Here is a 25,243-nt window from a genome sequence, read left to right as displayed (position 1 = left end):
GGGGCAGGGAATGGGGAGTGCAGGTCAGTTCATTCCATGTTGTTACTGCCGCTTCTCTTAAAGGAGTCCTTACACCATTGTGCCTTGATCCAGTGGATCCCCTACTCACGGCGAAAGGGTGAATCCTACCCGCTGGGGGGCAAATCTTTACCCCATCGGATTGCCCCAAGTGCGGGCTTTACCAGTATTGGACTTTTAAGGAGCTGTAGCCACTTGCTCTGGCGTGGGTCATCATACAAACTTTAAATGCGCTCCAGCGTGGGTTGTTGACTTTAAATGCATCTCCATACAGACTTAGATGCGTAAATGTGAAAATGCGCTTCGACCTGTGCCCATGATTCACAACAGTCTCAGGCATCTCCTTTAATGAAACACCTCCCCATCGGCAGGGATCATCTCACGGACTCTTGATGCGTACCGTACTCAGGCTCTGGCATCTCTTCTCAACGTGGATCCTCCACGGGCTGCGAGTGGGTCTCTGCTTGCTCCACCGAGGACTGTTTGCAAAGGGGCTGCTTGCAAGGGGGACTCAACCGCGGCACACGTTGTTCTGTTCCATCTTCACTGACCTCTTATCTGTGTGGCCATTTCATAGAATCATAGAATGGTTAGGGCTGGAAGGGACCTTCAAAGGTCATCTAGTCCAACCCCCCTGCAACAAACAGGGATATCTCCAACTAGATCAGGTTGCTCAGGGCCTCGTCCAACCTGGCCTTGAACGTCTCCAGGGATGGAGCATCCACCACCTCTCTGGGCAACCTGTTCCAATGTTCTACAACTCTCATGGTAAAATATTTTTTCCTAATATCCAATCTGAATCTATCTCCCTCTATTTTAAAACCATTACCCCTTGTCCTATCACAACAGGCCCTCCTGAACAGCCTCTCCCCATCTTTCTTGTAGGCCCCCTTGAGGTACTGGAAGACCGCTATAAGGTCACCCCGGAGCCTCCTCTTCTCCAGGCTGAACAGCCCCAACTCTTTCAGCCTGTCCTCATAGGAAAGGTGCTCCAGCCCTCTTATCATCTTTGTGGCCCTCCTCTGGACCCTCTCCAACTGGTCCATGTCCTTCTTATGTTGGGGACTCCAGAACTGGACGCAGTACTCCAGGTGAGGTCTCACGAGGGCAGAGTAGAGGAGGAGAATCACCTCTCTAGACCTGCTGGCCACGCTCCTCTTGATGCAGCCCAGGATGCGGTTGGCCTTCTGGGCCGCAAGAGCACATTGCCGGCTCATATTGAGCTTCTCGTCCACCAGTACTCCCAAGTCCTTCTCCTCAGGGCTGCTCTCGATCCATTCACCACCCAGTCTGTATTTGTGCCTGGGATTGCCACGACCCAGATGTAGGACCTTGCATTTGGCCTGGTTGAACTTCATGAGGTTGACATGGGCCCACCTCTCCAGCCTGTCGAGGTCCCTCTGGATGGCATCCCTCCCTTCCAGCGTGTCCACAGCACCACACAGCTTGGTGTCATCGGCGAACTTGCTGAGGGTGCACTCCATGCCACTGTCCACGTCACCGACAAAGATGTTGAAGAGGGCCGGGCCCAACACGGACCCCTGAGGGACACCACTCGTGACCAGTCTCCACTTGGACATCGAGCCGTTGACCACTACTCTCTGAGTGCGGCCATTGAGCCAATTCCTTATCCACCGAGTGGTCCATCCATCAAACCCATGCCTCTCTAGTTTAGAGAGAAGAATGTCGTGCGTGATTTCTCTTAGATCTCAGTCTTTTCTGGGTGAACTCGGCCCGGTGGGCACCCCGGAAGCGGGGCTCTCCCCGAGTTCCCCAGGCGGCTCTGCCGGGGCCATCCTCGACGGCCTCGAGGCCATCCGGACCCCTCCCTTCTCTTTGCCCGTGGGCACTGGCACACCTTTCCGGTTCCTTTGTCCGACGTAAATAGGGCAATTCGCAGAGGCGCCGATTGGCTCAAGCCCTGAGGGGGATGGGAGTCCGGTGTGATGGACAGCTTCTGCCACTCGGACCTCCCCCCCACTTCAAACCATGACAGAAGGTTTATTCTGGTGACGTTAACTGATCGGCGAGCTGGTCAGCTGAGAAACTACGGGAAAAAAGGGGAACCAAACCCAAAATCTACCAAGACACAGACCTGACAAAACAGATGTGGAGACAATGACAGGAAACAAACCCTACCAGTGCGAGTGTGTGCTGCAAGGACCAAGTGCCAGTTACTGGTGAGACCTGTGTGCGTGTCAGCAGGTTTGGGTCAGCTATTGAAGTCAGACTGGGGGTTTGGGTGCCGCTGGCCTGTGGTGTTAGCTACTGGAGTGAGCAGAGTCCCAATGCAGCTACTGGAGTGAGTGGGGGGGTCTCAGTGCAGTCTTCAACCTCCAGCCACTGGGGTGGGAATGGTGTGTGTCCTGCAAATAAACTGCTTGTGGGGACCAGCGTGAATGAGGTGACTGAAGGGCTGAGCACTGGCAGCTGGAGGAGAACTGTGGCTCACAGCCCACATGCCGGTGCTGGCTGCTGAGTGGGGAGCAAGTGTCTGTATCCCTCAAACCAGATGTGCGTGGGACATGTGTGTGAATTCACCAGCGAACTTCCAGCTGGACTCGCTGTTGAGTGTGGTGGCCTCGCGCAGGGCTGGGTGCCAGGCAGGCAAATGTGCCTTCATAGAATGATAGAATCATAGAATGATAGAATGGTTAGGATTGGAAGGGACCTCAAAGATCATCTAGTTCCAACCCCCCTGCCATGGGCAGGGAAATCCTCCACTACACCAGGTTGCCCAAAGCCTTATCCAACCTGGCCTTGAATATCTCCAGGTATGGGGCATCCACAACTTCTCCGGGCAACCTGTGTCAGTACCTCAAATGACACAGGGATGCAGGAGCTCTCCCTGTCCGCGAGGTTTGTAACTCAGGTTCTCAGTGACACCGACTCGCTGAAAAGAAGTCGTTAGGAAAGGCAAAAGACCTGATGGTGGTAGGATGTGAATGTCACGCTGACCAGGGATGGTGTGCTGGGGGTCTGATGCCTACAGTGGGAAAGATGGAGGCTGGAAAAGGCAGGTGACAGGCCTGGGTGACAGGCTGGGAGGAGGCCAGGATGGTGCTGGAAGTGGAGATGGGGAGATCCAAGTGAATCGACTTTGTCTTCATTTTCTCTTCTCCCCTTCCTTACTTTATCTTCTTCTCCCTTTTCTTGCTGTAGCCTTCCTCTCCCTCCTCCCTGTGTGTACCCCCTCCCCATTCCCCCTTCTCCATGGTATCCCACATACAAACCCCTTGTCCCACCTGCCCCTGGAGCCAGAAGGACACGGACGGGTTCCTCATGGAGCCCACAGGTTCCCCTCACCCTGGCCCTGCCATGAGGTTCTCCCACCAGTCCCGGCTCTCGAGTGCACAGAGCCTGGGATGCTGCCAGTCCGAGCTGCACTGGGAAGGGCTCCCTGTTCTGGCCCCTTTGGACCACCTTTCTCTTTCACTTCCCTTTAGAAGAAAAACGATAAAACTGTAGCAAAATGCTGAAGTGGAGTCCGCAGAGCTCGGACTGGGCAGATGCTCCTGTGAGACGGGAAACTGGGAATGTCGATGGTTTTCTTTCCATTTGTCAGAAAGTCGCTGAACGGCAGCGGGGACGGTGCGTGGGAGAAGATACAGAGAACCGTTTCGTTTGGAAAAGCCCTTTCAGGTCACGGAGTCCCACCGCAAACCTCCCGCTGCCGAGTCCGCCGCTGCCCGTAGGCCCCTCCGCGCAGCCCCGGCCGCCCGCGGCCGCGGCCGCCCCCGCTCCGTCCCCTTCCCCGGGGGGTTCTCTTTGACCGGACACCGCCCCCGCGCGGGGTCAGGGTCAGCAGCCCCGGGACAGCCCGGCTGCGCGGGGTGCCGGCGGCGGGACCCCCCGACGGGCCCTCTCCGGCCGTTATCTCCCGCCAAAGGCGCCTTTGGAGCCGACGACAGCCGCCCGCGGGGAGCGCTCCCGCAGCGCCGCCGCGGCCGCTGCCGCCCGGCCCGGCGCCCTCCCGCCCGGCAGGCGGCGCCCTCCCGCAGGCGGTGGGCGGGGCGCCGTGACGTCACGGCCACGCCGGGTGGGCCGATGCGGCGGCGAGAGGCGGGCTACGGCGGCCGGTGGGGGCCCGGGCGGGCGCGGACGCGGAGCGACCGAGAGCGGGCGGCGGGGCCGTCGTGGAGAACGTGAGCGCCATGGAGTACGTGAGCGCCGAGCAGCTGGCCGGCTTCGGCAAGTACAAGGTACCGGGCGGGGCGCGGGTCCGGCCGTGGGGTCCGGAGCCCGGGGGCGCCCCGGGGCCCGGCGCCGTGAGGGGGGTCTGAGGGGCCGCCGGGCCCGGGCGGGGGCTCTCGGGGGGCGCCGTTTGGGAGGGAAATGCGGGGAGGGGAGGCGGGTCGGCTGCGGCGGGGTCGGTGCCGGGGTCGGGGTCGGTGCTGTGGGGAGGGCGCCGCGGGGGCCGTTTCCGTGGGGCGGGGGGCAGCGGCAGGGGGGTGCGGTGCCGTGGGGCGGGGGTGCCGTGGGGCGGTGGAAGGGTGGTTGTCTGATGTGTGTTTTGCACCCCACGGTGCCCCGCCGCGGGTGCGGTGAGGTCCAGGGCGGTGCGGTGGGTGCTCGGCTCCGTGCAGGGGCCCGTTCCCTCCCACCCCACGCGCAGTGCCTGGGTGGGCCGTGCAATAAAATGCGGTGTAATAAAATGCTCTTCTCCTTCCCCCTTCCCCCCTCCCCTCCAGCTGTTTCACGGTGCGGGGTGCTGGGTGCAGGGAGGACCAGTGCCGTGAAGGTGTGACGGTGTGAGACGTGAGACCCCCTCCTTGTGGGAAGGGACGGGGGGGGCCGTCGTGTGCCCCACGGTGAGTCGAGGGGTGTCCATCTGCAATCTGAGTCCCCCCCGGCTGTTTCCCAGCAAGGATGAGGACGCCGTGTGTGATGCTGCAGGGTACAACGTCCAGTGCAACGCGGTGCGAGTGTATCCCTGTGCCAGGTGGGCACCCCTAGGCTGTTTGCCCCCCTGCCGTGGGGTCCGAGGTGGGGACAGCGGAGCGTGGGGGATGGTAGCATCATTGTATAGTGGCTGTGCACCCCCAGCCGTGCTCCTGGAGTGGAGACGCACCTTCAGGCCCTACAGCGCAGCGCACTGCAACGTTATGGAGTCGGGGGTGATCACGTTCCATGTGTGCCCCCTGCCCCAGGCGGACCCTGGGAGTAGGAGACATTGCTGGAGGCCGTGCAGCTGTGACTGGGAGCAGCGATGTGGCAGCTTGCCCACAGCCTTGCCGGGTTGTGCTGTGGTTGCCCGTGCTATGGAGGGGCTGCGGAGAAGGGAGCTCTGGGTGCATGTGGGTCTTCATTGTGGTGGGAGCATGGCCAACCCAGGGGCTACCCCGCACGTAGCTCAGGACCACGTTGCTCCTGCCCCGTGGCTGCTCCGTGCACAGTCAGACCTTCGGAAGCGTGCCGGAGATCATCTCCGTCTCCTTGTGCAAGTGTGCCCGTCTGTGCCGATTCAGAGCACTGGGGAAACCTTTGCAGGAGCCACTGTAAGTGTGACCAGGCTCTGCTGTGGCCATTTATATCCCTAGGGACTGATTCTGGGCCAAAGCATGTGGGATCTTTAGCATAGAGGAACACTGGGTTGTGTGTTTATGTGGATGGGGAGAGATGTTTGCCATATTTTTTCTTCTCCCACACCAGCAGTGAAGCTAGAAGGGTTCACCTCGCCTTCTCCTTTGCTTTGCTCTTGTTCTAGGATCCATCACATTGGGCCACGTTGCAGTCTTGCAGTCGTCCTTCCAGGGTGGTTCGTGGGGTGTCGTTTAAGCATGCAGGACGGTTAGGACAGGTCTGATGCGTTCAGGGCGCGAAGCAGGTGATGTGCTGTTGTATATAGCTGGGTGGGGCTGTCTGTGTGGGACTGATCTCCCCCTGGAGCAGTCTGTGGGGGCAGGAGTGGCCAGGGCTTGCTCACACTCTCGTTTTACACACTCAGAGCTGATGAGGTGGAGATGAATGGACTTGGTAGAGCGGGTTTGACCAATGGGACGGGTTGCCTGAGGTTCCCTGTAAAAGATGGATTGTATGGGGATTCGGCAGTAAACTTTAAGTATGTTAGAAAGGCAGTGAAAGATAGTGGTTTTGTGTGGGTGCTGGAAACAGGTAAGCAAAACGCATTCAGCCTTGAGACAGGTCTGCCAAGGTGAGTAATTTTGCTCCTGCAAAGACAATGCTTTTGCTTGAAGAGGGAGACGGTTGTGTGCTCAGCCCCTTTCCAGTAGTGCCTGGAGGGGTTTGTGTTATTGCTGCCTTCCCTCCCAGTACTTGTGCAGTGATGAGGGGGTCTCCACCATCTAAAGATGGAGCTGGCAGTTGAGCTTGGGAGGGTCCAGAGAACTGCAGCAACCTTCTCGTTTGTGTAGCAGGCACCAAAGACCTGCTCCTGGGTCATGATCTGTCTGGAGACCCCTCCAATGGAAATGCTGTTGCAGTGAAACTTACGAACGGGGTGCTGATAGCAGACCAGGGTGAGGAGGAAGGTCCCATCTAGTGTCTAAAGCACGGCCTAGGCAGTGTTGGCCACTTACTGTTGCCAGTCACACACTGGTGTTGTGCTTACTGGCCTTGATTTCAAATGGCATAGGGCTGAAACGTGGATGGAGATCTCGCTCCCAGCCTGGCACAGCTGAGCCAACAGGCAGAGGCCCCGTAAAGCTGCACATGCTCTCAGGGCAGGAGTGTGGTCTTAGGGGCAGAAGTAGCTTTGCTTGAGAGATTGTGGTTTCACTGAGTCAATAGGGACTTTGATAAGAGTGGGTGGATTCACACTTAGCGCTCAAAGAGCACCTTCGGGTGCTGGTGGAGTCTGTGCAGCGCTGTCAGACCGAGTACCTGCAGGCGGAAGTGCTTTGCTGGAGGTCACAATAAACTGTATTGAGAAGAGCAATCAGTGCTGACACACTAGACTGCCCTAGAGGGTAACGAAGCCCCCATTGGTCTCTCTGCAGTGCTCTGCTCCTCCGTGTCTTGTTTGCTTGGGAAGCTTTTTTCTCCTTTGCTGTTTTAGCCTTGAGAAAGCAGCTGATCTGGGCACAAATCTCCGATACTGGGTCACCTATTCCAGTCTTGCTTTAGTCGTCGAGACTCATCCTGCTCTGCCCTTGCCTTGGAGGTGTGACTCGAGATCCATCACCGCTCTGTTGATGAAAAGCCGGTTGACCTGCTGGGTGCGACTCGCTCTTCTTGCCCAGAAAACTCCTGCAACAGTGTCCGCTGTCGTCCCAAATGGACAGAGCGAGGAAGGAGCAGTGTGGGATGTGTGTGGATGGCCATGGGAAATAACAGAAGTGTAACTTAGCTGTGGCTGCGCTGCTTTCTCTGCCTTGTCCCCAAAGTGAGGGGATGTACTGGGAGAGGTCAGCGTGTCACAGCAGCACAGGTCACCTGAGAAGGCGGCTCACGCTGTGGAATGGAATACGTACCTGAAGCCGGGGTAGCTGGAAAGCAGCTAGGACAAGTGGCTACTCTGAGGTGGGACCAGCCAAAAAGGTGATGCATGGTCAGAACCAAACCCTCTGCAGGAAGACTCCACCAGTTCCTGCTGGAAATGGCTCTGCAGCCTTTGACTCTGCCTCAGCCTTTAAGCTGTGCCTGGCAGAAGCTCTCCATTCTGCACATGATAGATTTGGAAAAGAGCAATCGGATTCAGGGCAATGTGGAGGAGGCAACATGTGTCGAAGGGAAGAAAGCTGTTCCTGCTCTCGGAGAGGAGCTGGTGTCCCTGGAGCTGGTACAGCAGGAGCAGAAGAGCTTCGTGCAAGATGATCCACAGCTTTCTCCAGCCCTGGCTGGCTTACTCCTCCCGTTGCTGCCAGCAGCACATATGGGAAGCGACGAGTCAGGAGCCCAGATGGTTTCAGCTCTGCAGCGTGCACGTTTCTGCTGGCTGGGGGAGCGGTGGGCGTGTGCTCCTTCTGTCACAGGCTGGCTTGGTGCCACGGGTGGTCAGGGTGCGGGGGGAACTGTCCTTTATCTGCTCTCCAAGGGACACTGAAGAGCTCCTCTGCCTGAGGACGCTGTGCAGCAAAAAGTGCAGCGTTATCGGAGTTTTTAATTGTACCTGCAGTAGGAGACTGGGATTTGGGTGTAACATATGTACCTTTGGAAACAATTTAAGTTAAGCTGACCTAAAATGGGAAGGAAGGGTTTCTCTGCCGGGACAAATACATCCTTTCTAACTAAAGCATTACAGCCCTGCTGGGCAGCAGTGTGCTGAGGCTTCCCCTGAGGAGATGCTGTACACAGCGGTCAGAGGGCCGGGCAAGTCCTAAGGGTGTCTGCTCCAGCACTTCCTCCGGCTCGTCAGCCTGCTGCAAGTGATTGATGCTTCTGGCAGGGCGGAGGTCTTGGTATCAAAACCAAAGCTCCTGTTGTGAGGCTGTAGAGCAGGATGCATGTGTCGACCTTCGGAAGAAATGCAAACCAGACGCTCTGCTGTTGTCGAGTATTGAATGTCCTCTGCCAAAACCAGGCGCTCTCTTACTGTCTTTGCCAAGAAAGATGCAGCCAGGCACTGCTGTCACGGAGCATAAACCCTGCAGTTGGATACCAGAGGTCAGGATCCGCTTCTTAAAAACCTGTTGGCAAATTGCTTTCTGGCAGGTTTCTGGGCAGCCTCCTTCTGTAAATTTACGGGGAGAAGGGAAAATGGGACCGCCTGGAGCATTCACAGAGGTGTCTGCTCCGCCTTTGCTTTTAGAGAAAGACCTACTGCTTTCTTCCCTCCAGACCGCCTCCGAGTCCTGTTCCCACAGAGCCACCCAAACAACTCTCCCTTGTGCAAGTTGTCTCTGCCTTTCCTGAGCGCAGTGCCGGGAGCTGAATGCGGTGTGCAAGCTGGAGCCTCACCAGCATGGCAGAGAAGGGAAGGATGGCTTCGTGTCTTGCATGCAGCACTCGTATTCCTTCTGCTCGGGTGTCTCAATGAGCTGCACGCCACTTGCTGCCGCGTCGTGACTCTCATGCCTCATTTCTATGGGTCGAGGAGGCTGTGCTTGACTACAAGGGAGGGCAGAGTGCTGCAGCTTTGCGTGTCCTGTTAGTTACAGACAGCTTCGATGGTTTGTCACCGTCTTTCGGTGTTCCAGCCACATGCTCTGCGTTTCCTGTGGCCTTTCCTTGCCCAGCATTGTCTGAGCCACTTGTGATTCTACTTTATTCAGCTCTACCCTCTGGGGTCCTGCACTGTACTGGTCTCTTCTGGTGTGACGGAGTCACTGGTGTCTGTTCCTGGGGCATGTCTTACAGCCAGATGTGTGGTTGCTATATGGCTCTTCTGTCCAGCACGTGTAGGAACGAGGAACGCACTGGAGTGATGTGTGTCATGTATGGGGCTCTGGCCACGTGTGTAAGCGGTCTCTGCTTGTGTGTTTTCCTTGTCGGGTGAGCCGGTTGGAAGTGCAGGTGAGGCTGGCTGGACCTCGGGCTTTCCTTAAGGGTGTGTGTTATCCTCAGGAGGAAAAGTTAGGGGGAAACAGTGGTGAAGCAGAACGTGGGAGTGCTGCTCCTTACCTGTGGCATGGGAGGGACTGGACCGTCCTGCAGAAGAAGGCAGTGACAACGTGTCGTGTTTGAGTCCAAAGGTGGGACACGCTGGTGTCTCGCTGCAGAGGCTTTGGGAGCAAGTGTGAGTTCAGTAAGGGGAAAGTGGATTGGGGCTTGGGAAATGCCTTTTATAGCAAAACTACTGCACCGTAAAACCCTTCCGTTTCTGTGTCCTCGCTTCTGAGCAGGAGCTGGTGACACAGCCCATGGGCAGCACGCACCCAACAGCGGCACGGGGTGGGCTGGTGGCTGCCCACTCGCTGGTGGCTCTTGTGAAGAGGTTCTTTGTCTCATTACCTGCGTGGGCAGTAAAATCAAGTCCTCTTGGTATGTGCTGCCGCATGCCTGCCAGGCGGAGGCTTGGGAGCAGCCACCAGTGCTCAAGCGCTAGAAGGAGCCTCCCAACTCGCTGCTCAAACCAGCTTCGCTCTGCAGCGACCCGCGCTTCGCTGTGGGTTTGGCTGGTGATCCGCTGTGAGCTGGTTCCGTTCTCCCGGCGCAGAGCAGGGTACCCCAGAAGGTCCCAGTCTTGCTCTCCTGCTGAGGCATCCAGCGCAGGGCTGCCCGGAGCAGCCACTGCAGGACAGCTGCAGCAGCGAGAGGTGACATCTCTCGCCTTGGGAAAGGAGAGCTCTTCTCCAACTGCGTGTTCCTGAGGGTGGAGAAGGCATCTTGTACTCAGCAGAGCTGTGTGGTTGAGAGCATGCCAGCCCTGTGGTGGGTTCATGCATAGGAGAGATTTTGTTGTGAAGAAGAAAGGTGCTCAGACTCTGTAAGGTTCCATTTCAAATGCTATTATTAGAGCTGACACTATAAGGAGAGAATAGTATAGATAATCAGAGAATCATAGAACGGTTTGGGTTGGAAGGGGCCTTGAAGATCGTCTAGTTTCAACTCCGCTGCCATGGGCATGGACACCTTCCACTACACCATGTTGCTCAAAGCCTCATCCAGTCTGGCTTTGAACACTTCCAGGGATGGGGCAGCCACAACTTCTGAGCAACCTGGTCCAGTGCCTCACCACCCTCAGAGGAAAGAATTTCTTCCTTAGATCTCATCAAAATCTCCCCTCTTTCAGTTGAAAGCCGTTGCCCGTGTCCTGTCACTATATATTCTTGTCCAAAGCCCCTCTCCAGCTTTCTTGTAGCCCCTTTAGGTACTGGAAGGCTGCTAGAAGGTCTCCCTGAAGCCTTCTCTTCTCCAGGCTGAACAGCCCCAACTCTCTCAGCCTGTCTCCATAGCAGAGGTGCTCCAGCCCTCAGATCATCTTTGTGGCCTCCTCTGGACCCGCTCCAACAGCTCTCTTTAGATGGTGGGAACCTCAAGTGGTGTAGCATCAAATGGGCGTCCGATCCAAGTGCAGTGTGCTGGGCAGACCCCCTACATAGAAGATACTTTCCTCATTTTGACTGTTTGAGCTATTGTAGGATTTTCTTACAGGAAAACAACTCTATTCCGCATTTCCAGTGTCAAGATGTTCATGAGAGCTTCTTGCTGCGCTTCTAGATAAAGGCAAGGACATGCAGGTGGCCCAGTCGCTGATGCTGAGTGGGAGCTGCTGCTGTCTCCTCTGCTGCCACAAGCTGGCTGAGTTTATCCTGTTGCTGAGGGATCTGTGCAATGCGGCACAGCCTGGGCACACTGAGGCTGACGGCGGTGTGGGTCACTGAGCCCTGGATGCCCAGCGGTCTCCTGGTCAGGGTCAGTACAGCAGGCTGGGTTTGCAGCGTGTCAAGCACAGTTGTCCTGCAGTGCCGGATGAGACCTTAGCTCTGGAGACCTGGTGCACTGAATGCACCAAAGGGCTGGACATCTAGCTGAAAGAGTTTCTTTTTGTTTCGGAAAGTACTTTCCTTCTGGATGCTCTTCTCCCTTTTCTGCATCCCCCTTTCCAGGTGGGGACCCTTGAGCTCCTGGGCTGTCACCAGCAGCAGACCTGCCAGGTGCTGCAGATCCACCAGCCTCTCACGCTTTGGCTGTTGATTGAACAGTTTCTTAAGCCGGTCTCATGTGGTATCCTCTCTACCCTGAAGAAGAGGGTGCTGTTCCCCTCAACCAGCCCCGAGAAATCCTCTTGCCTTCAGACTTCAAGTGCCGTGGAGAGCAGGGCTGCAGATGCTGCGCTGCGTGAAGCAGATGGCTGGAAGTCATCCCTGGCAGATTATTATGGGCTGCTCTGGAAATACAAGCCCTGAAGAGATATCTGCCGAGCAGAGACGCTGATGTGTGCTGGTGGCAGTTCAGACCAGTGGAACAACAAAGCTGGTAGTGGGAGCAGGAGAAAGGAAAGCTTTTTGCTGCCAGCGATGCGGATGTGAGGCTTGAGGCTGGTCTTCCTCACCTCCAGACAAACAGCTTCTCCTGCAGCAGCCTTAGCAGGAAGGGTGTGAAGGAGGGGAAGCCTTTGAACCCTGTTCTTGAATCACTTAGCTCCTTCCCCAAGGGCTCTTCTAATTACCCTGAGCCTGTGTGTGTCTGCGCCTGCCTTTAATGACGCGCAGCTCCCCGAGGTGCTGTGTGAATGTGCCGTGTCACGGAGGACGCTGTAAGGAGGTCCAGAAGTCCTCGGAGACTGTGGGATTTCCAACATGAGCAGCTGTAAAAGTTAGAGGGGTTGTTCTTCTTTCTTCTCCCATTCTGCAGATAAATTCAGGGTTTTGAACCTGTGCCCAGCTGAGTGTGTCCCGTGCCCCTCTTGTGTTCTGGAAACTGCCGTGGCTGGAGGAGACGGTGGCATGGCTTATAGGTTAACTGGGAATGACCTGGCTCATGAGCCTGGGCCGAGCTTGTGCTCTGTGCTGAGCAGTGAGATGAGGGTAAGGAATTTGTCTTGCTTTCTAGAGATGCTTCTGATGTGTGTTGTAACACTGGTGAGTGATGAGCTAGTTCCACTCCAGGACCTGGTCTGTGTGTGTGTTTACATCTCTTCATCCTCACCAACCCTGGAATTGCTGCTGACAGCTCAGGGTGCTGTTGGCTGCTGGTTTCTGAGTGGTGGCCTTTGCTCTACGGGTTATCAAGATACTGAACCATGTTTTGGTGGGGCATTCCCAGACTCTCCTTTTTAGCTGCACAGTGGCAGTGATGAAGCCCTTTGTGGTCAGGGGCCTACTGCTGCTTCAGTCCACAGTGGGTCCTCCAGGGTTTCCTACGAGGAACCTCAAACCTCTGTGGGTTTTTCGTGAGAAGATGACTCGCCCAGGGTGTGTTGGCTGCCCAGCAGCAGATACATGGCACAGCTGTCGGGCCAGGGCTGCTCTGCTCTTGGTGCTTTGGTTGATGCTCACGGGGTGAGGCTTGTTCTGCTGCAAACCACCTCTCTGCCCACTTCCTCCTGGGGAAGGGAGCTGCCTTCGGCTGCGCACTGCTGTTTGTGTGGGTTTTTTGCTGCCGTCCCTGCCCTGAAAGGTGTGAACTTGGGTGCGTGGGGGATGCAAGTAGTGGAGTCCTCGTCCCGTCCCGCAGCAGGAGCCCTCCCAGCTCTTCTCTTGCTGTGCAGCTGAAGGACACAACTGTTGCTCTGCCCAGCTGGCTGCTGCCCGCACCCCTCTGCATCCTTTGTCTCACCGGAAAGAGAAGATCGCTGTCCTCCGCTGGTGGGTGGGGACATCTGCTAAAACCAGGTGCCTTTCTCATGGGTGTGAGTGCAGTGGAGGAGTCGGAAAGCGCAGCAGCCTTTTGCTCTGCAGGTTCCGTTTAAAAAAAAAAAGGAAAAAAATCTCATGTTTACTCTGCGTCTTTGCTTTGATATTTGATAGAGCTTTGCACACAGCGTCTTCTTTGCTGTCCTGCTTGAAGTCTGCTGTGATTAATGGTTGTATACATCTCCCACACCGTCTCTAGGGAGCAGGCAGGTGGCTGAGTGCACCAGTGCTGCTGGGCTCCCCCAGCCCCGTTACCGCTGTCAGCCCAGAGCCAGTCCCAAGACGGACAACCACAGCGGTTGAGGTGGGTGACGGTGCAAAACGTGCTGGTGTGTTTGGCTGTTTGACCCCTTCCCACGTGCTGGAGGAGCTGCCCTAACCCTCTCGGAGAGGCAGAGGTGGTGTGCGGAGGAGAGCCAGGTTGCAGCTCTGCCTCGAACGCTCACCCGGTGTCGCAAGAGGTGCAAAGCAGTCGCTTACAAAGAGCGCGGACGGCTCGTCAGTCCTCTGGGGTCTCTTTAATTGCACTGAAAGTCTACTGCAGGGTTTGTCGGTGCGTGTTGAATCCTGGCGACGATAAAGTCCGTCGGAAAAGTCACTCTCCGCTAATTGGCGACAAGTATTTGGTTGTTGGGACTGTTTGGAAGGGAACTGGAGTGCATTGTGGAAATTAAAGTATCGCTTCCCATAGCTGGCTCGGAAAACGGCTGCGTTATTAGTGCCTGTATAATTGACCTGACTGGCTGCGCTTCAGGTCTCGCCCCAAGCAGGATGTCAGGGCTTACCAAGTAACGCAGCCTTTTTCTGTTAATTGTGATTTTCCTCCAGATATAGATACATAGAGGTGGAGTGTTGTGTGCTATAGAGGGCTACATGCTTTGGAAAAAAACGTTTTGTTGGCGCCTTTCACGTAGGCCCTGTGGAAACTCGGAGGTAGTCTTCCCCCTCCTTCCCTGCGGTGCCTTGCTTCATCCATAATCATCTCCTGATGCGCGTGGGCTCGTGTTTTCCTTTGATAGTTATACTTAAAAGTTCAACTTGATTTCTTTTTCTAGGGATTGTAACGAATTCTCTTTTCGTGCACTGGCTTATCAGTGGGTCAGCATCAAACCCAACTCTTTCCTGCATTTGTCCCAGTTCTGCCTGGCCTCGTTGTCCTCTGGAGAGGAGACCGGGGCTGTGATCGTGCAAGCATCTGCACCTCCTTGGTGGCTCACGGCCTCCGTGAGGGCCAGCCCAGCCTGGAGGGACCAGTTCACCTCACTAATGCAGCAGGAAACGGGTTTTTGGGATAGTCTACTGGGACTGAATGCCCTTGGGAGAGTGCAGGGTGGACATGGAAGTGTGCCTGGGATTGGGATGACAAGCGGCTGCTGCCTCCTCCCCTGGCCCCTTGCCTGGGTTGCACTGCCACGCTTACTGTGATCCCTTCTGTTCTCCTTGGGCAGCAGGAGCAGGCTTGGAAAACTAGTCTGATCCCCCTCTCGGGTACTTCAGCCCTCTTGTTCGAAGTCTGAAACAGCTCTGGCAGCAGTTGGAAGTTCTTTCAGCTGTTGCAGTGTTATTGTAACAAGTTTCCTGTTTGTGCGTTTTTGCTTCTGCCTTTTCTTCCTCCCCAGGATCGCTGCTCTGATCTCTCAGTTCTGACTCCAGAGGCTCGCCGCTGGCTCATCCTCCTCTTACTGCATCCCTGTCTCAGGCCCCTGAAGGTTCATCTTTCCCACTCCTGTGCTCACCATCTGTGTGTCCCTACTGCAGCTGATCACCTCGAACTGTAGCAGAAGTGTCGATGACCCGTATTCATGAATGTTTAATGCTCCCAAACAGAGAGAGCTCCTGGATGCAGTGGAATTTGGCAGGCTCTTTGCTAAAGCCTGCCATCAACATCCTGTTGCTCCATGTTACGTATCCATGGGGAAATGATTCCCCCCACCCCAGCACGGTGATGGGATGGGGTTGGAACTCAGCAGCAGGGTGATGGGGCTGGCTACCTGCTCCGTCGCACTGTGGGACCTTGGCTTTCCTGCAGCCGATTCCTCCCACCGGAGCGGGACCATTGGTGCCTGCTCCCCAGCCACCCTGCCTGGAGTGCTAAGCGCCTTGCCTGCTCCCTGAGCTGCAGGGAGGAGCGAGCTGCTCCCCCGTGCTGGAGGAGTGATCTCACATCCGTGTTTGTGGAAGGTGGGGGATAATCTCCCAGCTGGGACTGGCAGGAACTGAGGCTGTGAACGTGAGTGTCGGCAGGGCAGAAATCTGTTTTTCTCAATTAATTTGCACACCCTGTGGGGCTTAGGGAGCAGGAAAGAGGCTTCTGCTCCATGCAGTAATTCTTCTTGGAGGAGAGGGGCTCTGACCTTGCTGGGTCTCCTGTGTGCTGTGTTTTAAGGCATCTTTAATTGCTAAATTAAATGCTAAATTGCTATTTAAATGCTAAAACCAGCATAGTGACAAGCAGGTGGGAGGGGGGAAGTGGTGCTGGCGTCGAAGCCCGTGCTGCCGGCAGCTTGGGCACTTGCTGTCCACCATGGGGCGGGTGACCGGGACGTCGCTTGTTTTCTTTGCTGCCCTCTGAGCTGCTGCTTCTCGTGGTGGGGTCACACCCATTGGCTGGCGTGGTGGTTGTGGGTTTACCACTGCCAACGCGCTCCGTTCTTTCACCAGCTGAGAAACGACCTTAGAAATGATAAACAGGACTCAAGTTAATAAGTACCGTTAAAGCACGAAGTGACTTCTCGTGGGTCAGCGGAGTGTGGGCATGGTGGGAGCGTGGCTTGTTTGCCCTGGCATGGCTCTGCTCGGTTACATTTGCCGGGGATTTTTGACTTCGGTGCTTCCTGGTGTATCTTGAGCCCAATGGGAGATGGTTCTTAGCCTCATGCCTCTTCGCACTTAAGGAGATTTATAGGAAACAGCCTTATGGACTTGTTGGAGCTGCTCTGCTGGGGCTCCTGCTGCTCTGCTCCTGCTGCCAGCACAAGAAGTGATATGGGACCTTGACAAGCTGGAGAGGTGGGCCTGTGAGAACCTTGTGAAGTTCAACATGGCCAAGTGCAAGGTTCTGCATGTGGGTTGGGGAAATCCCTGGTATCAATACAGGCTGAGGGATGAAGGGATTGGGAGCAGCCCTAAGGAGAAGGACTTGGGGGTGCTGGTTGATGAGAAGCTCACCATGAGCCAGCAATGTGCGCTGGCAGCCCAGAAAGCCAACCGTATCCTGGGCTGCATCCAAAGCAGCGTGAGCAGCAGGTCGAGGGAGGGGATTCTGCCCCTCTGTTCTTCTCTCGTGAGACCCCCCTGCAGTGCTGCGTTCAGCTCTGGGGTCACCAACACAAGAAGGACATGGAGCTGTTGGAGCAGGTCCAGAGGAGGCTATGAAGATGATGCAAAGGCTGGAGCACCTCTGCTCTGGAGACAGGCTGAGAGAGTTGGGGTTGTTCAGCCTGGAGAAGAGAAGGCTCCGGGGAGACCTTTGAGTAGCCTTCCAGTACCTAAAGGGGCTACAAGAAAGCTGGAGAGGGGCTTTGGACAAGGGCGTGTAGTGACAGGACAAGGGCAATGGCTTTAAACTGAAAGAGGGGAGATTTCAATGACATCTGAGGAAGAAATTCTTCCCTCTGAGGGTGGTGAGGCACTGGCACAGGTTGCCCAGAGAAGTTGTAGCTGCCCCATCCCTGGAAGTGTTCAAGGCCAGGTTGGATGGAGGTTTGAGCAATCTGGTGTAGTGGAAGGTGTCCCTGCACTAGGTGATGTTGAAGGTCCCTTCCCACCCAAACCATTCTGTGATTCTATGCTGTGGGCTGTTGGCCAGCAGCGCAGGCTGTCGTGGACCTGGCCAGAGTGCTTGTGAGCAAAATGGCGTGTACAAATCCGTCTTTCCTTGCTCTCCTCCACCAGCCCACCCTGGATCCCTTCGGGTGTCTGACAGCGGTGCGCCCAGGGCCCCTGTGCAACGTTTGGTCTGCCGCTGGCTTCTGGTAACCAGATTACTTAAAAGCAGCGTTGTTTTTCTGGACAGGAAGGCTATTAGTAGAATCTGGGCTATAAATCTGTATTTTTTCCCTTCTTGGACACATAATTGGATCTTCCAGAAATGTCTTGGTTGGATGATTAATGTTGTTTTTAAGCTGTATGAGCCATTTGTGTCTTTAAATACCCTCACGATGCAATCAGCTCACTGCTGTGCCGGCAATGGCACCACGGCAGCCGGGACCATCCACTGGCTCTTGGGGTGCCCTGTGGCAGCTGGGGGGGTGGCTGGATGGATGGAGTGAGCAGGGGGTGCTGAGTGGTCCTGTGGTGGTCTTGGCACTGACAGGGCATGGGGGAGCTGCTGCTGCCAGGTGTGAGTGACGGGCTCGTTGTTGCCGAGTTGGCTCTGCTCTGTTCTTAGGAAGTTTAAAACCAAATCCTGAGGGATCTGCCTGGGCTGGTTTGGCCCCTTCCTGCGATCGTAAGGACAAGCGCTGTCCGCACGCATGGTGTGATTTTTAGAGCAGGACCCGTTACAAATGCCTGTTTGTTTTGAGCAGGAGGCTCTGGGGTGTATGGAATTCCTTCTGTACACTCAAACTTTTCATTTGACCTTCTCTCCCTGAAAAGGAGGGAGAAATCAGAGTCCGAGCTGGTGGTGGTCACCGGCTGTGATAGAAGAATGACTTGGAGAAGGATGGTCATCGCATGCCACTGTCCACATCTTTGTTGGCAACATGGAGAGTGGGATTGAGTGCACCCTCAGCAAGTTTGCTGATGACACCAAGCTGTGTAGTGTGGTGGACATGCTGGAGGGAAGGGATGCCATTCAGACGGACCTTGACAGGCTTGAGAGGTGGGCCTGTGAGAACCTCATGAAGTTCAACAAGGCTGAGTACAAGGTCCTGCACGTGAGTTGGGGCAATCCCAAGCGCAAGTACAGGCTGGGCCGAGAATGGATTGAGAGCAGCCCTAAGGAGAAGGACTTGGGGGTGCTGGTTGATGAGAAGCTCAACATGAGCTGGGAATGTGCGCTGGCAGCCCAGAAAGTCAACCGTATCCTGGGCTGCATCCAAAGCAGCATGGGCAGCAGGTTGAGGGAGTGGACTCTGCCTCTCTGTTCTTCTCTCGTGAGACCCCCCCCTGCAGTGCTGCGTTTAGCTCTGGGGTCACCAACACAAGAAGGACATGGAGCTGTTGGAGCAGGTCCAGAGGAGGCCACAAAGATGATCTGAGGGCTGGAGCACCTCTGCTCTGGAGACAGGCTGAAAGAGTTGGGGTTGTTCAGCCTGGAGAAGAGAAGGCTTGGGAAGACCTTCCAGTAGCCTTCCAGCACCTAAAGGAGCTACAAGAAAGCTGGAGAGGGGCTTTGAACAAGGGTGTGTAGTGACAGGACAAGGGGCAATGGCTTTGAACTGAAAGAGGGGAGATTTCAATGAGATCTAAGGAAGAATTCTTCCCTCTGAGGGTGGTGAGGCACTGGCACAGGTTGCCCAGAGAAGCTGTGGCTGCCTCATCCCTGGAAGTGTTCAAGGCCAGACTGGATGGAGCTTTGGGCAACGTGGTGTAGTGGATGGTGTCCCTTCCCATGGCAGGGGGGTTGGAACTGGGTGGTCTTGAAGGTCCCTTCTATCCCAAACCATTCTGTGATTCTGTGTGTGAGTCACTAGACCAAGGCATGGAGATCCAAACTGGAAAAGGTGGTGCTAATTTGCAGTGAGGATGAGGTAGGTGAATTACAGAGCTGGTTCGGCGTGTGATGAGCTAAACCACCACAGTGTTTATAGCCTTGAGAGTGTTTCATCATGGCAACCGCAGCAGCTGAGCGGGAGATGAGCTTTGGGGAGTGCGAGCCCCACGCCTCAGCGTGGTGCGCTCGGGGGGCTGTGGGACCCTTTGCTGAGCTTTGCTCCGAGGTGCAGCTGTGCAAGAATGGGCAGATTGAGACCGATATCCCGAGCCTGCATTTCCAGAGAGGCAATGTCAGTCTGCAGAAACGTTGGTCCTGGAGGTCTGATGCAGGGATCAGGAGCCTGGCTCAGAGCTTCCTCCAAGGACAAGCTGCTGCCTTCATCACCAGCGTGCCGTGCGCTGCTCTCTCTTCCCATGGTGTGGGCTGGAGGGTGAGCAGCCAGAGGAGTGAGCTGTGAGTGAACCATCTCTGCAGCTTGCTTTGCTTCTAGCTCAGAGCACGCAGAGGCCCCACACCCAGAGGAGGTGGTGACCGTGCCCATGTTTCCTGTCCTTGTCCCTCTTCTTTTGCCCACTGCCAGTGTCCTCAGCAGCACTGCTGGATTGCTGTCCCCTGCAGAGCAGAGAACTTGCGTGCCATGTGGGTCGGGAACCCCTTCTTGCTGGTGCTGAAAGGTGAAAAGGTGTAATGTCTGTAGGAAGGAAACCAGATCATAGAATCATAAAATGGTTTGGATTAGAAGGGTCCTCAAAGATCATCTAGTTCCAACCCCTCTGCCATGGACAGGGACCCTTCCACTATACCAGGTTGCTCAAAGCCTCATCCAGCCTGGCCTTGAGCACTTCCAGGGATGGGGCAGCTACAACTTCTCTGGGCAACCTGGGCCAGTGCCTCACCACTCCCAGGGGGAAGAATTTCCTCCTTAGATCTCATCAGAATCTCCCCTCTTTCAGTTTAAAGCCATCGCCCCTTGTCCTATCACTACACACCCTTGTCCAAAGCCCCTCTCCAGCTTTCTTGTAGCCCCTTTAGGTACTGGAAGGCTGCTGGAAGGTCTCCCCGGAGCCTTCTCTTCTCCAGGCTGAACAACCCCAACTCTCTTAGCCCGTCTCTATAGCAGAGGTGTTCCAGCTCTCGCATCATCTTCATGGCCTCCTCTGGACTCGATGATGAAAAACAGTTGTGGGGAGGCTGGGTCTGGCAGATGTTTCTGAATTTTGTAGCTGAAGATGCCTGACAGGTTGTTGGTATTCTGGCAGGTGGCTGTCCTGGGCAGGCAGCGTTGTCCTGGCTGCCCAGGAGCACTATCCTTTAGGGTGACAGGCAGCCTGGCACCAGAGCCAGCCCCAGCTCAGTCCCTTTGGTCTGTTGGTGTCCTCTGAGCTGTCAGAGCACCTATCTCCCTTGCTCAGCAGGCAAAGAAATGTCCAGGCAAAGAAATGTCCATCCAGGAGACTAGTTGAAGCTGGGGTGGTTGTGTCATCAAACCTCTGCAAGGCAGCTGCCCTGAGAAATGGGTCATTCCAGGTCTTTGAGTTTTGCAAGCAAGATGGGAACATGTGTGACTGTGGGGAAAAGCTGCTTATTGACTGTGATCCCCAGCCCCCAAACGGAGGAGGAGAGGGGAAAGCTGCTCAGGACATGGGCCTGGGGAAGCTTCCCTGAGGAACTTTACAGACATGAGCTTAGAAACTCCAGAGTGCTTCTCTTGCCTTGCTTGAAATGTTGCGTCTGTTTTCTCCTTCCAGGCTGTTTTGGGGATAACGAGATTTAATCCGTCTCCAGCTCTCCTCCTCCCCTAACCAGTGGTTCAAATCCTATTATCTTGTTAAAGCATTTGGAATTCTGTCCTCCGAAATTGCATTAAGCTGGGATGGAAATTCCTCGCGGCTTAAACCTCGCCTCCTTGTGGCGTGGAGTTTGAGGTTTTGTTGCCACTTGCCCTTCAGCTCCTACAGGCTTGCTGACGTGGGGATGTAAGAGCTGGGGCTAACCCCCAGCAAGACAGACCGATCCGTCACGGAGAGGGCAGGGAAGAGCTTGGGCGGGGTACAGAAGTAATACCTTCATCAGTGATCCGGACGAGGGGATCAGGTGTGCCCTCAGTAAGTTTGTAGATGACATCAAGTTGGGTGGGAGTGTTGATCTGCTCGAGGGTAGGAAGGCTCTGCAGAGGGATCTGGACAGGCTGGATCGGTGGGCCAAGGCCAATTGCATGAGGTTCAACAGAGCCAAGTGCCAGATCCTGCACTGGGGTCACCGCAACCCGATATGACGCTACAGGCTTGGGGCAGAGTGGCTGGAAAGCTGCCTGGCGGAGAATGACCCAGGGGTGTTGGTCAACAGCCAGGTGAACATGACCCAGCAGTGTGCCCAGGTGGCCAAGAAGGCCAATGGGAACCTGGCTTGTATCAGAAATAGCATGGCCAGCAGGACCAGGGCAGGGATCATGCCCCTGTACTCGGCACTGGTAAGGCGACACCTTGAATACTGTGTTCAGTTTTGGGCCACTCTCTACAAGAAGGACACTCAAGTGCTGGAGGGTGTCCAGAGAAGGACAAAGGAGCTGGTGAAGGGTCTGGAGCACAAGTGTGATGAGGAGCGGCTGAGGGAACTGAGGTTGTTTAGCCTGGAGAGAAGGAGGCTCAGGGGAGGCCTTATTGTTCTCTCCAACTACCTGAAAGGAGGTTGTAGTGAGGTGGGAGTCGATCTCTCCTTCTAAGCAACAAGCGATAGGACAAGAGGAAATGGCCTCAAGTAGCACCAGGGGAGGTTTAGATTGGATATTAGGTAAAATTTCTTCACCAAAGGGGTTGTCAAGCCTTGGAACAGGCTGCCCAGGGAAGTGGTGGAGTCACCATCCTTGGAGGTATCAAAAAGACATATAGATGTGACACTCAGGGACATGGCTTAGTGGTGGACTTGGCAGTTGATCAACGGTTGGCCTTGAAGATCTTAAAGATCTTTTCCAACCTAAACAATTCCATGGTTCTAAGAAACGCTTCCCAGGGATGGGATTCACCCAGTTAGGAACAAATGCTGTAAGCTCTTAGCCTCTGTGCTTAGAGCCCAGCGAGACCTGGTGCCCCTTCCTCATGCTGGCATTTGTCTTCTGGGGTGTTGCTTTGTCCTTGCCCACCACTTTCTTCCCAGCGTTTGGAACAGACTATGCCTTTTGCTTCCAGGGAAGGTGGGGTTTCCAGATGAGGAGAGAAGAGCGGAGGGAGGAACAAGCCGTGGGTGCAGAGATGGTGGCTAGTTCAAGGCCGTGGGATGGGTGGGGACCTGGAGCTTCTCTTTGCTGATGGGTTTTCTTCTACCAGCCAAACTCCCCTTATCTCGGGGAGTGCATAGATTAGAATCATAGAATCATAGAATGGTTAGGGCTGGAAGGGACCTTCAAAGGTCATCTAGTCCAACCCCCCTGCAACAAACAGGGATATCTCCAACTAGATCAGGTTGCTCAGGGCCTCGTCCAACCTGGCCTTGAACGTCTCCAGGGATGGAGCATCCACCACCTCTCTGGGCAACCTGTTCCAGTGTTCTACAACTCTCATGGTAAAAAATTTTTTCCTAATATCCAATCTGAATCTACCTCCCTCTATTTTAAAACCATTACCCCTTGTCCTATCACAACAGGCCCTCCTGAACAGCCTCTCCCCATCTTTCTTGTAGGCCCCCTTGAGGTACTGGAAGACCGCTATAAGGTCACCCCGGAGCCTCCTCTTCTCCAGGCTGAACAGCCCCAACTCTTTCAGCCTGTCCTCATAGGAAAGGTGCTCCAGCCCTCTTATCATCTTCGTGGCCCTCCTCTGGACCCTCTCCAACTGGTCCATGACCTTCTTATGTTGGAGGCTCCAGAACTGGACGCAATACTCCAGGTGAGGTCTCACGAGGGCAGAGTAGAGGGGAAGAATCACCTCTCGACCTGCTGGCCACGCTCCTCTTGATGCAGCCCAGGATGCGGTTGGCCTTCTGGGCCGCAAGAGCACATTGCCGGCTCATATTGAGCTTCTCGTCCACCAGTACTCCCAAGTCCTTCTCCTCAGGGCTGCTCTCGATCCATTCACCACCCAGTCTGTATTTGTGCCTATTATGTCCATGGTGGTGGAGGAGAGGTGGAAGCTTTGATTGCTTTCCATGACACTGCTCGTAAATTTGGGATTACTCACGTGGGATGGCAGCGGATGGCGATGCTGGGGAGCCATGGTGGTGGTGTCCCAACCATGGGGACCCAGGGTGGGTGGGCACTGGGAGCTGCCCCACTCGGCACCCAGCATGTGAGTGGAGGAGTTTCATAGCTTATGAAATTTTTCTTGGGATTCTTATTGAAGTGTTACCTGGGGAAGAGGACTTCAGGTGGGGTAATCTTTGCTGGCAGGAGGCTGTGAGCTGGAGAGCAGACACCAGCTCATGGTGCTCTTGAGCCAAATGATGTCAGACTTTAACTTTTGAACTGGAAACTGTTTCATGACTTGTCCAGGTGCTTGATTTTTTTTTTTTATTTCTTCCCCGCTTCCCATTGATGTAAAAGCAGTGAGGTGAGGGGGAAGAGCTCTTCCTCCCCGTTTCCCAAGGGCAGCAGCTGCCTCTGCAGAAATCTCAGCTCCTTCATGAGAGGGGCCCTTCTGATGAACCCGTTGAGACCCCATGGGCCTCCTGGTGTTCACCCACCAATCCTTCCACATTGGAGACATGAACTGCAGCTTGCTGAGCTGGGCGCAGGCAGGGAGCAAGGTGCTGATCCTTCACCAGGTCAGCAGGCAACTGCTTCAAACTGCTCTGCCCTACCTGAACAAGGAGAAACAACATGGGTCCTGCCTCCAGTGAAATCTGTCACCTGTTCTGCAACCATCGCTTTGCTCCCTTTCTGGCCCCGATCTCTGTGCCCACCTCCCCACGTCCTGTGGTGCCCATGGACCATCCCAGGTCACCTGCGTGGCTGTGCCGGGAAGCTGGTGCCTCTGTGCTTCTCTTTCATGCCCAATGACCCTCCATGCCTGAAACTGTGGTGAGATGTGCGGGATTCGGAGATACTTATGGATGCGTCATGACATGGTGGTGCACATGGTGTTTTGAAGTATCTACAGATCGTGCAGGACAAGGGAGGGAGATGAAGACCTTGCTTGTAAATATCTGCTGTCTTTCTGGAAGAAGGAGGTCTTTTCCAAGTGACTGGAGATGGGTTAGACTGATAGCTGCCATCTCAATGGGCTTAGTCCCTGACTGGAGCACACCAGCTCTTGTGCAGGACCTCTGGAGTCAGTCACTGATGGTGTCTGGGTCACTCAGAGCTGTCAGCTCAGAAATGTGTCCCTTGAAGCTCCCTGTTAGTCCCCTGTCTGTCAGAGAAGAGTCTTCTGTGTTGGAGACTCCCCCCAAGGGGGCTCATTGCTGTCCTCCTGCAGCCTTTGGCAAAAGGGGTGCCAGGGTGAGGTGGCAAAGGAGCCTGGAGACCAGCAGGGCTGCGGGAGTGGCCCCAGCTCTCCTGGTTGGTGAGGAAGGCTCCCCCTGCCCCTTCTGCATGGTGCCTTTGGGTGCTGAGCCGAGAAGGTCCCTGCTCCTGCTTGTCTTGTGAGGCAGGACTCTACAGGGTGGCTCAAGCAAGAGGACGCCAAGGTGTCCTTGGCAGGTCGATCTCATGGTGCGAGTGCTTGGGGCCATGGACCGTCGCTTCTCTGGCTGGTGAAGAGTGCCACCAGGGCTGCGGTGCGGCCTTTGGGGTGCGGGGCTCTGGCGGGAGCATCAGCCGCAGAGGAGGTTGTGTGTCCTTGAGTCTCTTCCCCTCTTTCAACCACCGTTGCAGTGGACGTGCCGCCCGCTCTTCTGAGGGGGCTGCTCCCTGCGGAGGGGAGGCACTGGGTGCAGGCACAGGATGTGCACCCGAGAGCTGCCTCTGCGGGTCCGTGGCCAGTGTTGCTGGAGCTGGTGGGTGCTCATTGGGTTGTTTAGCACCGTCCTTGGTGAAACTCCATTCCTGACCTGAGTGTTCTTGCAATGCCACGACTCGGGTAGCAAGTGTCCTCATGGAAAGCTCAATATAGAATCACAGAATGGTTTGAGTTGAGAGGGACCTTCAAGATCATCTAGTTCCAACCCCCCTGCCATGGGCAAGGACACCTTTCACTACACCAGGTTGCTCAAAGCCTCATCCAACCTGGCCTTGAACACTTCCAGGGATGGGGCAGCCACAACTTCTCTGGACTCTCTGATTCGGGTTCTCTGGCTTTTCACAGGTGTTGTTTGAGCCCTAACTGTTGTTTTTTTTGTTTTGCCTTCTCATTCACAGTACAGCGCTGTGGACAGCAACCCCCTGTCTCTCTACGTCATGCATCCCTTCTGGAACACCATAGTGAAGGTGAGA

The 25,243-nt window shown here is 55.4% G+C and overlaps 1 protein-coding gene across 1 annotated transcript in view; it reads left to right on the top strand.

Annotated features, from left to right (window-relative positions):
• The first annotated feature begins 4,145 nt into the window (after positions 1–4,145).
• The window catches only part of SELENOI (selenoprotein I), a 32,345-nt gene continuing 11,247 nt past the window's right edge, over positions 4,146–25,243 (top strand). Inside the window, exons 1-2 of the mRNA XM_086624753.1 lie at positions 4,146–4,220; positions 25,169–25,237. Of these exons, the coding sequence (XP_086480879.1) occupies positions 4,173–4,220; positions 25,169–25,237 (117 nt within the window). The 5' untranslated portion in view covers positions 4,146–4,172. The remainder of the gene's footprint in view (positions 4,221–25,168; positions 25,238–25,243) is intronic.

This window comes from Tauraco erythrolophus, chromosome 2 (genome assembly GCF_009769465.1).
Source record: "Tauraco erythrolophus isolate bTauEry1 chromosome 2, bTauEry1.pri, whole genome shotgun sequence".
Taxonomy (NCBI): domain Eukaryota; kingdom Metazoa; phylum Chordata; class Aves; order Musophagiformes; family Musophagidae; genus Tauraco; species Tauraco erythrolophus.
This window is presented reverse-complemented; position numbering and strand designations above follow the sequence as displayed.